We start from the raw sequence: 13,963 nt of genomic DNA on the forward strand, positions 1-13,963 counted from the left end.
TACTGCTAAATCGTATAAGGTCAGTATGCACAAAACAAGTTACACCAGGTCTAACGTTCGACCTGGTCTAATGATGGAGGTTAGACTTAAGGATGGATACATTTATTCTTTTCCTTTCCTCCTTGATTTCTAACAAAGCTCACAAATTAAATTGTAGCTATTTTATATTAAGCCAGTGGCGTAGCCAGGGGGGGAATGGGGCAGCTGCCCCTGTGAAAAGTCTTGCCCCCCCCCCCCCCCATGGGATGGTGACCGCCCAGACATTTAAGACTTTTTGTGTTTCTGACCAAATTTACATTATATTTTCCCATTTTAACCTAAAAAGTTCCAATTTTTGCGCGCGAATTTATTCACTTTCTGTATTACATCAGTTTAGCTTCAATATGGCTTCGCGCGCATTTGTAACATTAACTGATTTTGTCGCCAAAAGGTGCCCCCTTAAAATTTGTCTTGCCCCCCTTTGCCCCCTGGCTACGCCACTGTATTAAGCTACATGTATTTGCCTTTAGAATCTACAATAATATGGAATAAGGTACCAACAAGTTCCTTCTCTGCAGGACTAATCTCCATAGTTAGACCAAGTCTAACTTGTACACACGGACAAAGCGTGTGGTATGAAGAAGGTGACAACATAAAATTATATTTGCGTTATTGAAGGGGAGTCAGGACGTCAAATGGTTTAGGTCCTTTTTGAGAGCAAAACTTTCAACAGTCTTGACGGTTGTGGGATATCTGCATAGGTACATTTAATCAAGCATCTCAATACAATTTTGAATTCAGGATGTTTGCGAGCGTATATAAAGAAATTAATGGCGCTATTTGCCAAGGTTAAAATCCGAAGATAGTAAATGGCGTGACTTGAATTCGGTATGACATTGACGACGAAAAAAGGTAGGAAACACGCGAAGAATGCACATACAACAAAGAACAGGTTCTTGGTGATTTCAACCTGTTTTCGAGATATTGTTTTTCGCTTCATAAGTGATGGTATTGCTGCGTTGGAGCCACTAAGTTGTTCAGTACTATCTAGAGATCGTGCAATTGATTGTGTGTCAGTATTTGAGCTTGCTGTGACGTCATTTGTGATATTGATAGCCACGTCTGGACCATGTCCTTGTTTTGCTGATTCGTCAGCCACACTCTCTTGTGAATCCGCAAGGGATACACTTGTAAACGTACCATCGGTAGAACCCTCAATTGGAGCACTTGAAGAGACTTCAGTATTTACATATCTGACTTTTAACTCACCTCCAAGACTTGAAATTGGAATCGTAAGCTTTTCTTTCTGTTTACGAAAATGTTTCTTAAGATAAATATAGATCCACAAGTAACTTGTAACAATGGCTGCGAATGGGATAGGAAACGCGACTACTGTTTGAACCGTGTTGAAAATATCAGCATTGGGGTGACCGTCCATATCACCACACGATAAGTCAGTGCGGTCATATCCGTATGCACCATTTCCTGTTAAAGGTGATATAGTAATAGCTGCAATGGGTATAATCCATGGCAATGCTACCAAAAGCCCCAATTTCCACGATGTAAAGATTTTCTGATACAACAATGGCTTGGTGATTAGTATGAGTCGGTTGACACTGATGACGCCCAAGTTATACATACTAGCCCCAGTGCAGGCAAATATAACAAACCCCGTAACCTCACAAAGCCATTCAATTTCTGGTATCGGCCAGCTATTTCTACCAAGCAATCCAACCATGTACCATATCAAGAAAAAGGAAGTTAGCCAATCTGCTATGCTTAAACTGGTAACGAATGCATTGGTAGATGTCTGTAGTTTGCGAGAAAATGCAACAGCTAGGATGATCATAGAGTTACCGATAAGACCTGTCACTGATATGAGTCCGACTATAGTAGAAGTAAGGACTTGTTCCCAAAAGCTAATGTTGATGAAAGTTGATGTGGAGTTACCATTGTTGGTTGTGTTACTCATCATGGCAGAATCCATTACTGATTATGCCCATATACCGAGGTTCGTAATCGTTATGATGTTTTTATTTATCTTCGTGACTTGTAACAAGATTCATACTTTGATTAACTAAAAGTTTCAAACACTATATGAATGACAGCAGTTCTAAACACTTTATTTTAATGCTCCAGCAAGTGCTCACTGCTCGGTCGTATGATTGTATAATGGTTAAAAGTTGACGTACATGTATTATGTACAATGCCCTACTGCCACTTTCCTATATTGAGGAAATCCCCGGGAAATCCTTATTATTATTAATTGCTCATATTAGAACCGCAGATCACAACAATGATCATTGCATTTTCGTTTCAGTTACCGTCATGAAAAAAACCCAACAGTGAAAAAAAAAATTGTCTCTTTGTTTTCTTTACGTTGCATGTTTCTCGGGTAAATCAAACAAGCAAGCAAACAAACAAACAAACCTTAATTTCAAGTATTATGATGTATTATGTAAAAACCAAATAAGAAAAACGAGTTTTTTAAGTTGTTGGTGGTGGAATTCCCCAGGTTTGCACTTCGCACAACGTCAAAAATTAACCGGAAATAAGGCCAAAGTTGCATGATGTTTTCGATTTTGTTTTTCAGGAACTGAGTACCATGTGACGGTTATGCCCTTGGTGTAAATCATGACGCAAATAGTGTTGTGAGAAATTAGTTTTGTTTTGACTCTTGTTTGTATTCACAAGGGTAAACCATAATTTTGATATTAACATAACTTGAAATGAATGAAATCTATACAAAAACGATTCTTTTATAAACCATCATGCGCACAGTTTCCACCTCGATACACCTGAGTACACATTTTCGTCCAAGAGCTCTCAAGCAAGCAGTGAATTATCTCCACACAGTCTTTGATTACACTACACGGTTAAGTGCATAGCATTGTAAGAGCTGTGGAGCTTCTAGCTGAAAAATGGGCCTCTTTGATTGGTTTTTGTTGAAACCTCAAGTGTTCCCTTCATCCAATCAGAATGTTTTCTTATAACAAACGAAAGCTAACACTTCCCCCTAAAAACAGTTTTTTCCACTAGGTCAACAGTTAAATGCAATTCAATGTTATAGCAAGGCGAATGTGGCAAATCTGTTGAATGCTACCTATCCAAGCAATTTTTTTGACCAAAATGCAGGTTTTAAAAGTCAAAACCTCAAGTATTTCTTAATTACAATATTTTTCAAAATTTATGTCATTAAATAAAAAAAAGCACACTTATATTGTCCATATACTAGCTTCATTAGAATGAACAATGGCCAGTTTTCTTTAAATTGTAAATCTTGTGCAAAAATTAACTATTTTCGCCTGCTTTGTCATATAGTTGTAAATTTAATGAACTAAAATAACGCTTACAAATTAATATGAAAAATTTGTATAAGAAATAAACTGGTGAAGTGTTGACGGCAGCATTCTAAACGGTTGCCAGTGCATCATTTTACAGGAGAGGCATTTTTGTGTTTTATACTAAGTGTTACCCAGCAAACACAAAATGGTTTCGACATTATTCGCAAAAGGTTTGAAAAGGCTGCCATTTAAATGTCGGTATAGGGGATAACTTCTGCAAATAATCTGACATAAAGTTATTTAAGTGTTGACAAAATAGTTGACAAAAATGCTTGTAAACAATATTTTACCATAACATTTTGATGTTGTTGTAGTGTGCTTTCAATACAAAACATATAACCCGACATTTAATGTTATTAAAACGATTTTACCAAAACTAAAGCCCAAAATATAACCAGTTTATAAACGTTTTTTGCTGGGTAAATATTAGAATTAGTTTATATTCACCGTAAGATATCGTAAGTGAATGTAATACTTTCGTAAGTGCCACTTACGATAGTTTTTCACTCACTTAAAAAGCTAGTTTTGGAATACAGGACTGTCGTTGGTGTACGCACGGATGCATTTTTAGCATATTTATCGGATAATTTGTGAAATAAATCCTTCAATAATAAAACTGGATAATGATATGAATACTTCAAAGCATAGAAATCAGGTTAAGGCCAAACAGAACCCAGATAAGTAACATTTCGCACGTGCACAACTCGTCGGTTCAGCATGTAAGACTGTCGTAAGTGTCACTTCCGACGGATTTAAATTCCAGCAAACGGGATTGTAGCACGCAAGACCGTTAATACTTACGACTGTTTCAAATAACATCACACGAGATTTGTGAATGCAAGGCTGTTATAAGGCACTTATAATGACAATTCAAATTCCAGCACTAAGGATCTGGGAATGCAAGACTACAGAGATCTGGTTGGTGCTAGAGCCCATCATGGAACTAAGATATTCAAAAAAAATCGGTGATATACTTGATGGGCTTTCCGTATACGGTATTTGGAGTGGTGGCTGTGGATTGCAATTGATGGTCATGTACTCGGTTTTAGAAACACTGATGATGAGACCCAGGCTTTCTGCTGCAGCCGCTGTTCTGGTCAGCTGTGGTTATGCCCGCGGGATGGAAGATTCAAGTAATGCAATATCGTCTGCGAAACCTTGGTAGGATATCGCCAGGAACGACGCGGATGTGTTTCAACACCACTGGCAGTCCCATTGGTAGCCATCTTCATCAAATATTCGATGAGAACAATAAATAGGAACGGAACATCTCCCTGCAATACTCCCGTAGTCACTAGGAAGGGATCCGAGATGTTGCCATCTACCAATACGGCGCTTTGTGAATTACGTATTGCCTTTACGATGCTCTCTGGGATACCATAGTGCCTGCGGCCTCAAAACATAAAGCATCATATTTCTGTTCATTGAATCAAAGGGCTTTCTTGTAGTCAATGAATTTTATAGTGAGTAGGAGTTGGTAACTATGGAAGGCCTCCATGATTCTACCGAGAATATGCGTTTGCTGTGCACAGCTTCTGCCTGGTCTGAATCCGGTCTGGTTACTTCTTATTACAGGACCAACATGGTCCCTAATTCTATTCAGTAGGATCCTATTGTACACCTTAGCTGCAACTGACATCATTGTGATTCCTCTATAGTTTCTTTGGAAGGGAACAATAACATTGGCAATCGACTGTTCCGGCGGCGTAAGCTTTGTAAAAACGCAGAATTTATGGATGATGTCTATCATAGCTTCACCACCACCCTGGAGTGCCTGAGTGGTTATCACACAGTCCAGTCCAGCAGCTTTGTTTGTTTTCATTGCTTGAATGGTTTTTCTTGTCTCTTTCAGGGTAGGGGATCAGCACTAGGTAAGTCCTGGTCGGCGGGTGGTGGATACCACCTCCAAACATGGTAAAAGTTGGTAACTGATCAACGATATCACTGGTAGAAAGGCATGCAGTACAGGTCAGTTGAAGCGAAACACTCAAAGTGAAAGGTCACCAATTGGTACAACCACTTTAAAGGCCTTCTTGGAAGCCCTCCTGACATTGATGATGAGGAAATACACCAATCTTAGATGAGTTGATATTAATGTAGGGCCATTTGACAAAGAAGAAAACGAAGAAGCTACGGCATCTTTGGTTGAGGGAAGGAGCTGTGGAGATGACAGCATACCTCCAGGAGTGCTGGAGAGATGCGACTTAGATGACATTGTGTTAGGGTTCTGCAACGATGCACTTTTCCAAGGGAAGAAATCTGATCAATGGTCCATACTTGATATTGTTCCTATCCACAAATCAGGAGATCTTAGTTCAGGGAGCAACTATCGTGGTATCAGTCTAATCTCCATCGTAGCCAAAACCTACAACAGAATGATACTTAATAGGATCAGACCAGAAGTTGACAAGATTCTGAGAGCAAATCAAAATGGATTTAGAGTTGGTAGAACGACTATTGGGTACATAATCATGATAATTGCACGACAAAGGCTGATTGAAGAGGTGAAGGCACACATCCTGTCAGCGATAATAACATTCATCGACTTCAAGGAAGCTTTCGACACCATCCATGGGGCAAGATGTTGAAAGTACTCCATGCCTACGGCATTCATTAACTTATTGTTAAGCTATAGGTAAAATGTACCAAATCACCAAAGCTCAAGTAATATCACCAGATGGAGAGACAAACTCGTTTGAAATCTTGGCAGTGGTACTTCAGGGTGATACCCTGGGCCCATACCTGTTTGTGATTGTCCTCGACTTTGCATTGAGAATGGCTGTTGATGGAAGCGAACAGACGCTAGTATTCCATCTGGAAAAGAGACAAAACAGGAGACTTGGACCAGTGGTGGTGACAGACTTCGATGTTGCTGTCGACATAGCACTGTTGTCTGAGGAAATACTATAAGTAAAAGAACTGCTTCACAGAGTTCAGACTTGAGCAGCAGCGTGAAGGGCGTGCAGCAAACATAAGAACATCTAGAAGTCAACTCTTACAAAGAGTTTCAAACTTCGAATCTTTGCTGCAACAGTGGAGTCGGTGCTGCTTTATGAATGTGAAGCGTGGACCATCACCCCTTAACTTGCAAAGCGGATTGATGGCTGTTATACCCGAATGCTAAGTCCATTGGAAGGAACATATTATGCAGGCCATTGTTCCAGAAGTAAGGAGCCCTCATCAAAAATAGTTCATTGGATACTCACGCACGGGAGGCGGAAACCGGGAAGACCTGAAAAAACTGAAAGCAGCAGACTTCAGGACAGCAATGAAGGATAAAAAGTTGTGGAAAGCCATCACAGTTCGAGGACACCACTCGAATGAAGAAAGTAAGCAAGCAAGTTAAGCATTGACTAATACACTTTCATATTGTGTAAAGAAACAATTTCGGGCCAAAAACGTCATGTACCATAGTTTTGCATTCTGTCGACACAGCCGGCCTCCCAATATCACTTGCAATCCAGATGTCGCTAATCATACTAATTGATCAGCACTGTCTAGATGTTGATTTGTTACTGACAAAATCCGACAATACTGGTCAACTTCCACCCTATTGACCATGAGCTTTTTTTTTTTTTTTTTCAGAAACATAGATGGTGAGAACTTTTCTTATTTTGACTTGTTTTTACAGGACGAACAATTTGATTTACGTTGAAATCGGAGCACTTTTACTTTCGGACCCCTGTGTATCATAATAACTGATCGCCCCACAGTGTCATCGCCATGATGGCAGAACGAATCAACAGCTACGCATGGCCATTTTGTTCCGACACCCGACTAAGGCTATTGACAATAGTCTTGTGACTAACCTCTGTAGAAGTCAGTGAGCATGGTACGCCATCTGCTTTTAGACTGCCTCCACCAGTGCTCTACGCTGCGCTATAGTACCGTGTATTTTCCGTGACCCGAGTGTTTACGAATGAGGGCAGCTGTCATTTTGTCAGAATTTTCGTCAGTTTTTGAGTTCAAAACGCACGGTTCTTTGTCAATACGCAGGCTAACGACTATCATATTCTTTCAACACATATTGTAAAGTACAAACCTTAAATTCGGCTTCTTTAGAAACAAACAATTACGGGAGATATTCATTATTTTCTACCCCGGTATCCAAAGATTTATCGTCTGAATATCAAAACGTGCATATCAGTGTATTGATCCCGGGTATTGATTTAGTTTCCTTGCCTGTACAAAATAATTATTTCCCAGGCGTCGTTGCTGTACGCCCCCGGCGTTGATGTTTTTCGCTTATAACGCAAGAACGGTATGCCGCAGATAGGTCAAACTCAACTTCATAAAACCCTAAACAAGTCTTTTGGTACCGTTTTATTACCCTACAATAGTGGAAAACAATCGTTATTTTGACATTTTTTGATGTACAAACATACATTGTAGCTTATTCTTTTTTCGATTTTTAATGTTTTTTGACACCATCTAATCAATATACGTACATACTTCACTACTCCTTTTTGCGTTATTTTCACGATCATATCCACCTCGGAATATGAGTGGCCCCATTTAAATTCGACTTACTTCAAATGCTTACGTAAACGCAGAACTTGACGGGGGTGACGTATACAATAACGAATTCGGTACAAGGTCATTGCTTTTGTTCAGCTTGAATACTTGTATTGAATTTATTTTGTATTTGGGAAATATATCAAAAATTTGTTACAAGGTCATTTTCAAGTGCTATATATAAAAATATTTCAATCCAACTATTCACATATAATACTTTGTATTACTTTCTTTTTACTTTGTATTTAATAGGCAAACTAAAAAAACAATGTATGGATATGGTATGGACAGTATAATTTTTTAAATATTATTATTGATTTTTACTCTGTATTTGGAAAATATATCAACAATTTGTTACAGTGTCATTTTCATTCAAGTACTGTATATAAAAATATTTCAATCCAACTATTCGCATATAATACTTTGTATTATTTTCCGTATTAGGCAAACTGAAAAATAAATGTATGGATATATAATTGAAAAATTGAAGGTATGGACATTATAAGTTTTTAATATTATTATAAACAGTCTCTATCTTTCGTGTCAGCAATTTATGCTGATGATTGTATTTACGTTATATTCTTTCAATATTGATATTCTAGGTGTCTTCAATCCAAACTTAGCATCTCGACAGTTATTTATTTTCAGTCTCCGCCTGTAGCCTTCTTTCATGTCCTCACAGTAATAAATAAAACGCTGATGAATGTATTTACGATTTTTCTTTATCATTTTATCATGCCACATCATATGGTATATTGTGGGTATCTTTTATTATTTATATGTCACTGAAGAACCAATACTATACCGTATACCATTAGTCTTTTGAGAGTAGATACTTCAGTAATCGTGACGGTTGCGGGATGTTGCGATATGTACGTCTCATCATGTGCCCTAAAACAACTTTAAAATCCGGATGTTTACTGGCATATATAATAATATTAACAGCACTACTGGCAAATGGCGTTATCTTTACGTAAAATTCAATATGATTTGTGTAAACATTGACCGGGAGGATCAAGGCGATAAAATACGGAAGAAAACAGGCAAAAAATACACAGACAACTAGAAAAAGGTTTTTAGTGATTTCAATTTGTTGTCTTGATATTTTTTCTCGTCGAGTATCCCGTTGGAGCGTGGCAAAGTTAGGTTCTTGAAATGAAATTCCCGATACCACACTTGATGATTCTTTCTCATTATGTATCGCATCAGTTGATCGAGCCGGAAATTCAGACAGACTTCGCTTCTGTCTTCTGAAATGTTTCTTCATATAAACGTAAATCCAGATGTAACTGGCCACGATGGCAACACATGGAACAGGTAAACCAATGACAATTTTGGCAAGTTCAAAGACTTCGGCTCCCTTGGCGGTATCCAGATCGGCACAGTCACGATAATTAGGGTTGTATCCAATAGCTCCATATCCAGACAGAAGAAGAATAGCACCCAATGCTATTGGGATGATCCAGGGTATGGCTACAAGAATACATAACTTCCAAGATGAAAATATCTTTTGGTACAAGTCTGGTCTTGTAATGTGAATGAGTCTATTTATTGCGATAGTTGCCAAAGTATATAAGCTGGTACCTACGGAAGCATATATCATGAAACCAGTCATTTGACAAAGCCAGTAAGCTCCTGGTATGGGCCAACTATTCCTTCCAAGAGTACCAACAGCATACCATATCAGGAAAAATGACGTCAGCAGATCAGAAACCCCTAAGCTAGTCACAAACGCATTGGTGGCCGTCTGAAGTTTTCTGGATAAAGCAACCGCAGTAATTACCATTGAGTTTCCAAATATTCCAGCGATTGCTATCAGTATAATAATAACAGCAGTGAAGATTTGCTCCCAATACGCAACATTTAAGTCAGCAGAATTAGAAGTGATATTTGTGTTATCCATGTTGATATTACAAGTCAAGTTGATCATGGAATTATGACTTTCATGTGCTGATGAACGTAAGCTTATAATTGAAAACACCAAATTAGAATACAGAAGCTGCTGCGGGTCAGTAATCATCAAAGTTCAGATCACCTATTCTACATATCCCGCTCTGCAAAGTCGGCAAAATGTCAATCCCATGTTTCCCCCAAAAGACCTCTGAGGAAAAACCTCAGATACGAAAAATCAAAATTTTCAAATGATCATCGGCCCATATATTTATTGGCCGAGCTATGAGTTTCGAGTTAAACTCATAGCGAGACCAATAAATATTGGGCGTAAAGCATCCAATTTTATCATTATCATGATTATTGTGTTTTGGATCTAATATTTTCACACACTTGGATTCATCACAACATAATAATGATCATAATTGTGCTTCAAGAAGAGGTACATTTAAACCAGTTTGCATAGCCAATAATGTGCTATTTTAATCATTCGCCTCAGTTTTAATACAGCAACGAAGGAGATTGTGAGAGACTTGGTGGAGTCTGGTTTAAAAAACAACACATCTGTCAAGTGAAGCAGTGTTAAAGAAGCCTGTTTTCCTGGAGGAGTAAAGTGCTTGGAGAACTGCGCAAGAAGTTACATGTTTGGAGAACGGCGCAAGGAGTTACATGTTTGGAGAACGGCACAAGGAGTTTTAAAAGTGTTTGGAGTTTAGTATTTGGATAAAGCAGCACCATTTTTGTCAAGTGAAGCAGTGTTAAAGAAGCCTGTTTCCTGGAGGAGTAAAGTGCTTGGAGAACTGCGCAAGGAGTTACATTTTTGGAGAACGGCGCAAGGAGTTTAAAAAGTGTTTGGAGTTTAGTATTTTGAGAAAGCGGCACCATTTTTGTACAAGGATATAAATGTAAGTGTACAATGGAATTAGCTGATTTTCGCACAAGGGAACAACAGGATATACATCAGTCGTCAAGAACATTGTAAATGAACAAGATAATCATCAAGAACAATTTATTGTGATTGTGTGATTATTTTGTATGTGCAATTATTAATTATCATATATTATACCAATCGATTACTTTCAACTGATTAAAGACTTAGATTTTGTTAGGGGGAATAATACCCTGATTTTCATCAGTACCCCTCTTCTTTTTTTTCTTGCAAATTTATTAAGTACATAAATATGTTCATCAGCTCATGTCCTGAACTTATATATATCTACATACAAAGTGCTTTAAACCATTTTAGTATGTCATTTTAGCCCTATATATTTTTGGTTTACTGTATCCTAGTAACTCAGATGTGTGTTTCATAACAAACCATAACTTATTCTATTCAACACGTTGAAGTAGAGTACATGAATAGAATACATTAAATCCTTTGTTATACTCTCTATAGAAAATCTAGTGGTGCATGCAAAATAATACACTGAATAAATTAAATAAACACTTATACAATGGATGCATAGTCATTAGTCAATTTAATACTATATTGTGTTGTTAGGAGAAGAAAAGGCTATTAGGTCACCGTATGTCAGGTTATAGGTCAATTGGTTCAGGTCAAATTTAAGCATCAATTTTGAATACACATGTGAGAGTCTGTGATATCATAATGAGGCATAATTTTGATATTCTGTCTTTAACTGGATATATATCGAGAAGTGCAAGGTGGATATACTAATATACCTTGGGATGTAAATGGTGAGTACAATTTAGAATGCCTAGTTGAGATGGATTTCACAATATACAAAATAGTTACCAAAATCACAAAAATTAAGCTTACGGAAAATACCCAATATGGTGGTATAGGTGACAAGAAATACAATTTTTTTTTCAACATTGCTGCAGTATGGTTGTGGTAACCTGTTACCTATGGCTTAAATAAGTTTCAGTGAAACAATGTCGCAAGTTAAAAATACAAAATATAGCTCAACATTGAAAATAGAAGCATTTTAACCAGTTCCTTTTTTGATAGTTGTGGAGCACCAAGTTCATGAAGTCATAAAAGAAATCAGGAACCACTTATTCCCATTTCACATATCAACTTTATTTCCCTAATGTGTTAGCAACACATATCCAAAATTTTAACGAAATCCGTTGATAGTAAGCTTTTCAAAATGAAGTGAATTTAAATCAGTGATGTACCACCTTTTGGCTTCTACTATTTAAAAGCATGTAAGCTACGTTGATACCGATGCCACCAATACAACGAGAAGATTTGCCCCTTCATTTTGCATACCACTTTGTCCAATTTTTTTTTGTAATTTCTTCACAAAATGCAAAAAAATGCAAAAATGCAAAAAAAATCAATGGGTGTAGTACCCCCTTAATCAAACAGTGTATTTGTAATGTGCATTCGTATGAATCTGGGTAAAAGGTGATTTTGGCCTTGAGTCAGTACGACTTGTAACACATGTAACACCAATTTACAAACTGAGATTGTATTAAGTTCAAAGACATAGATCATAAAACTCTTGTCTATTTTGTTAATCAACATTTTTTTTGCCATCATAAAAGGCGATGAGGCGGTGATTACATAATGGTTCGTGAATAATGAAAAAATGAATCACAGTGACAAATCATATTGAGTGGAGAAAACGAATTGCGGAAATGGTTGAGCCCTGGTAACCAGCAAAAATACCACATTAAAAAGTCATCAATATTAGTACTTTCATAATTAGTTCTCAAAATCAACAGCAAAAGTCTAACTGAAAACAATAACGTGAAGCTTGCAATATAAAGTGGCAACTTTAAACGCTCATAAATTTATGAAACTATACTGCGCCAAAAAATCATCCTTAAACTTGAAAGAAAAATCCCAATTTTACAACTAAACAATATTTAGGTCAATTTATTTGTTTAATAGAGGCACTATCTAATCCGGCACATTATGATACCCCATTGAATCCAATGTGGCCTCAAGAAGTAAGGTTGCAAGCATTTGATTAGACGAAGGTCCAGTTTTAAAAGTGACACACTGGATTCAATGTGGTGTCATAATATGCAAGATTAGATAGTGCATCTATTAAAACAGATATTTACCCCAATATTGTTCAGTTTCGTAATTGTGATTATTTTTCCAAGTGTAAGGATACTTTTTTGGCGCAGTATAATTGAGAGTGCATGGTACTTGTATGTAAATGTGGACTGCGTCATGAGTTAAAACTCCTTCCAATACAGCATTCCTGAAACTATTGAGAATGAGTAAGGTTTGATTTTTCCCTGGAGAAGTCCTTTTCAACATGTTCAAAGGGCTGAACTTTCGGGACTCTAGCGAGCGCCATCTCCAGAGCCAAATTGGACAGAATTCCATCGTCCAATAGCCACAAAGAGGTCCACATTGTTTAAAAAATCAGCAATTAAAAGTCAAACTAAAACTGAAACGTTTAAAGTAAGGCGCTCATATTCTTACCAATAAGTTTCAATATGAATATGTGGATTGTGTCATGAGGTAGAGCACTTTAAAGTATTTACCTTTCCTGACAAAATTGGACAGAGCTCCGCCATCCTACGTTCACAGAGAGTGAACTGTCAGCCCGACTGTCGGTCCACAGTGTGAAATATTGTGAACTGTAACTATACTGCGCCAATAAAGTATCCTTACACTTGGAAAAAATAATCACAATTTCCAAACTAAAAAATATTTTGGTACATTTGTTTTTTTAATAGATGCACTATCTAATCCAGCACATTATGACACCACATTGAATCCAATGTGACTTCAAGAAGCAAAGTTACAAGCATTTGATTAGACGAAGGTCCCGTTTTGAAAGTGACAAACTGGCCTATTCAAAACTCCACAGACTAGACATCTGGTTTGAGTGTGGTATTGGCTAATTTATGCGTTTGGCTTTTATTTAAAACAAAAGGAACAAAAAAAATGAAACAAAAGAACTGACAAATAAATGTTATGAATGTTATGAAAAGTACAGAGAAGTAAAAACTGAAATAAAAACTGCTTTAAATAACGCTTCATTGAAGAAACCGTGTTGTTTCGTTGTTGCGCTTGTTTGAATCTTTTTGCGCCTTGTATAGGCCAGTTTGCCACTTTTAAAACTGGACCTTCGACTATTCAATTGCTTATAACTTTACTTCTTGAGGTCACATTGTATTCAATGTGGTGTCATAATAAATTTACCCCAATATTGTTCAGTTTTGAAATTGTGATTATTGTTTCCAAGTGTAAGGATACTTTATTGGCGCAGTATATATGAAAAACCAAAGGGCCAAAATGAATC

The 13,963-nt window shown here is 37.2% G+C and overlaps 1 protein-coding gene across 1 annotated transcript; it reads right to left on the reverse strand.

Moving 5' to 3' along the window:
* Positions 1-413: 413 nt before the first annotated feature.
* On the reverse strand, positions 414-2,311 carry LOC140156245 (5-hydroxytryptamine receptor 1F-like). The gene has a single exon (XM_072179241.1). The coding sequence runs from the start codon at positions 1,964-1,966 to the stop codon at positions 680-682; it is 1,287 nt and encodes a 428-aa protein (XP_072035342.1). The 5' UTR covers positions 1,967-2,311; the 3' UTR covers positions 414-679.
* Between the last annotated feature and the right edge of the window lie 11,652 nt (positions 2,312-13,963).

Source organism: Amphiura filiformis, chromosome 7, assembly GCF_039555335.1.
Source record: "Amphiura filiformis chromosome 7, Afil_fr2py, whole genome shotgun sequence".
Classification (NCBI taxonomy): domain Eukaryota; kingdom Metazoa; phylum Echinodermata; class Ophiuroidea; order Amphilepidida; family Amphiuridae; genus Amphiura; species Amphiura filiformis.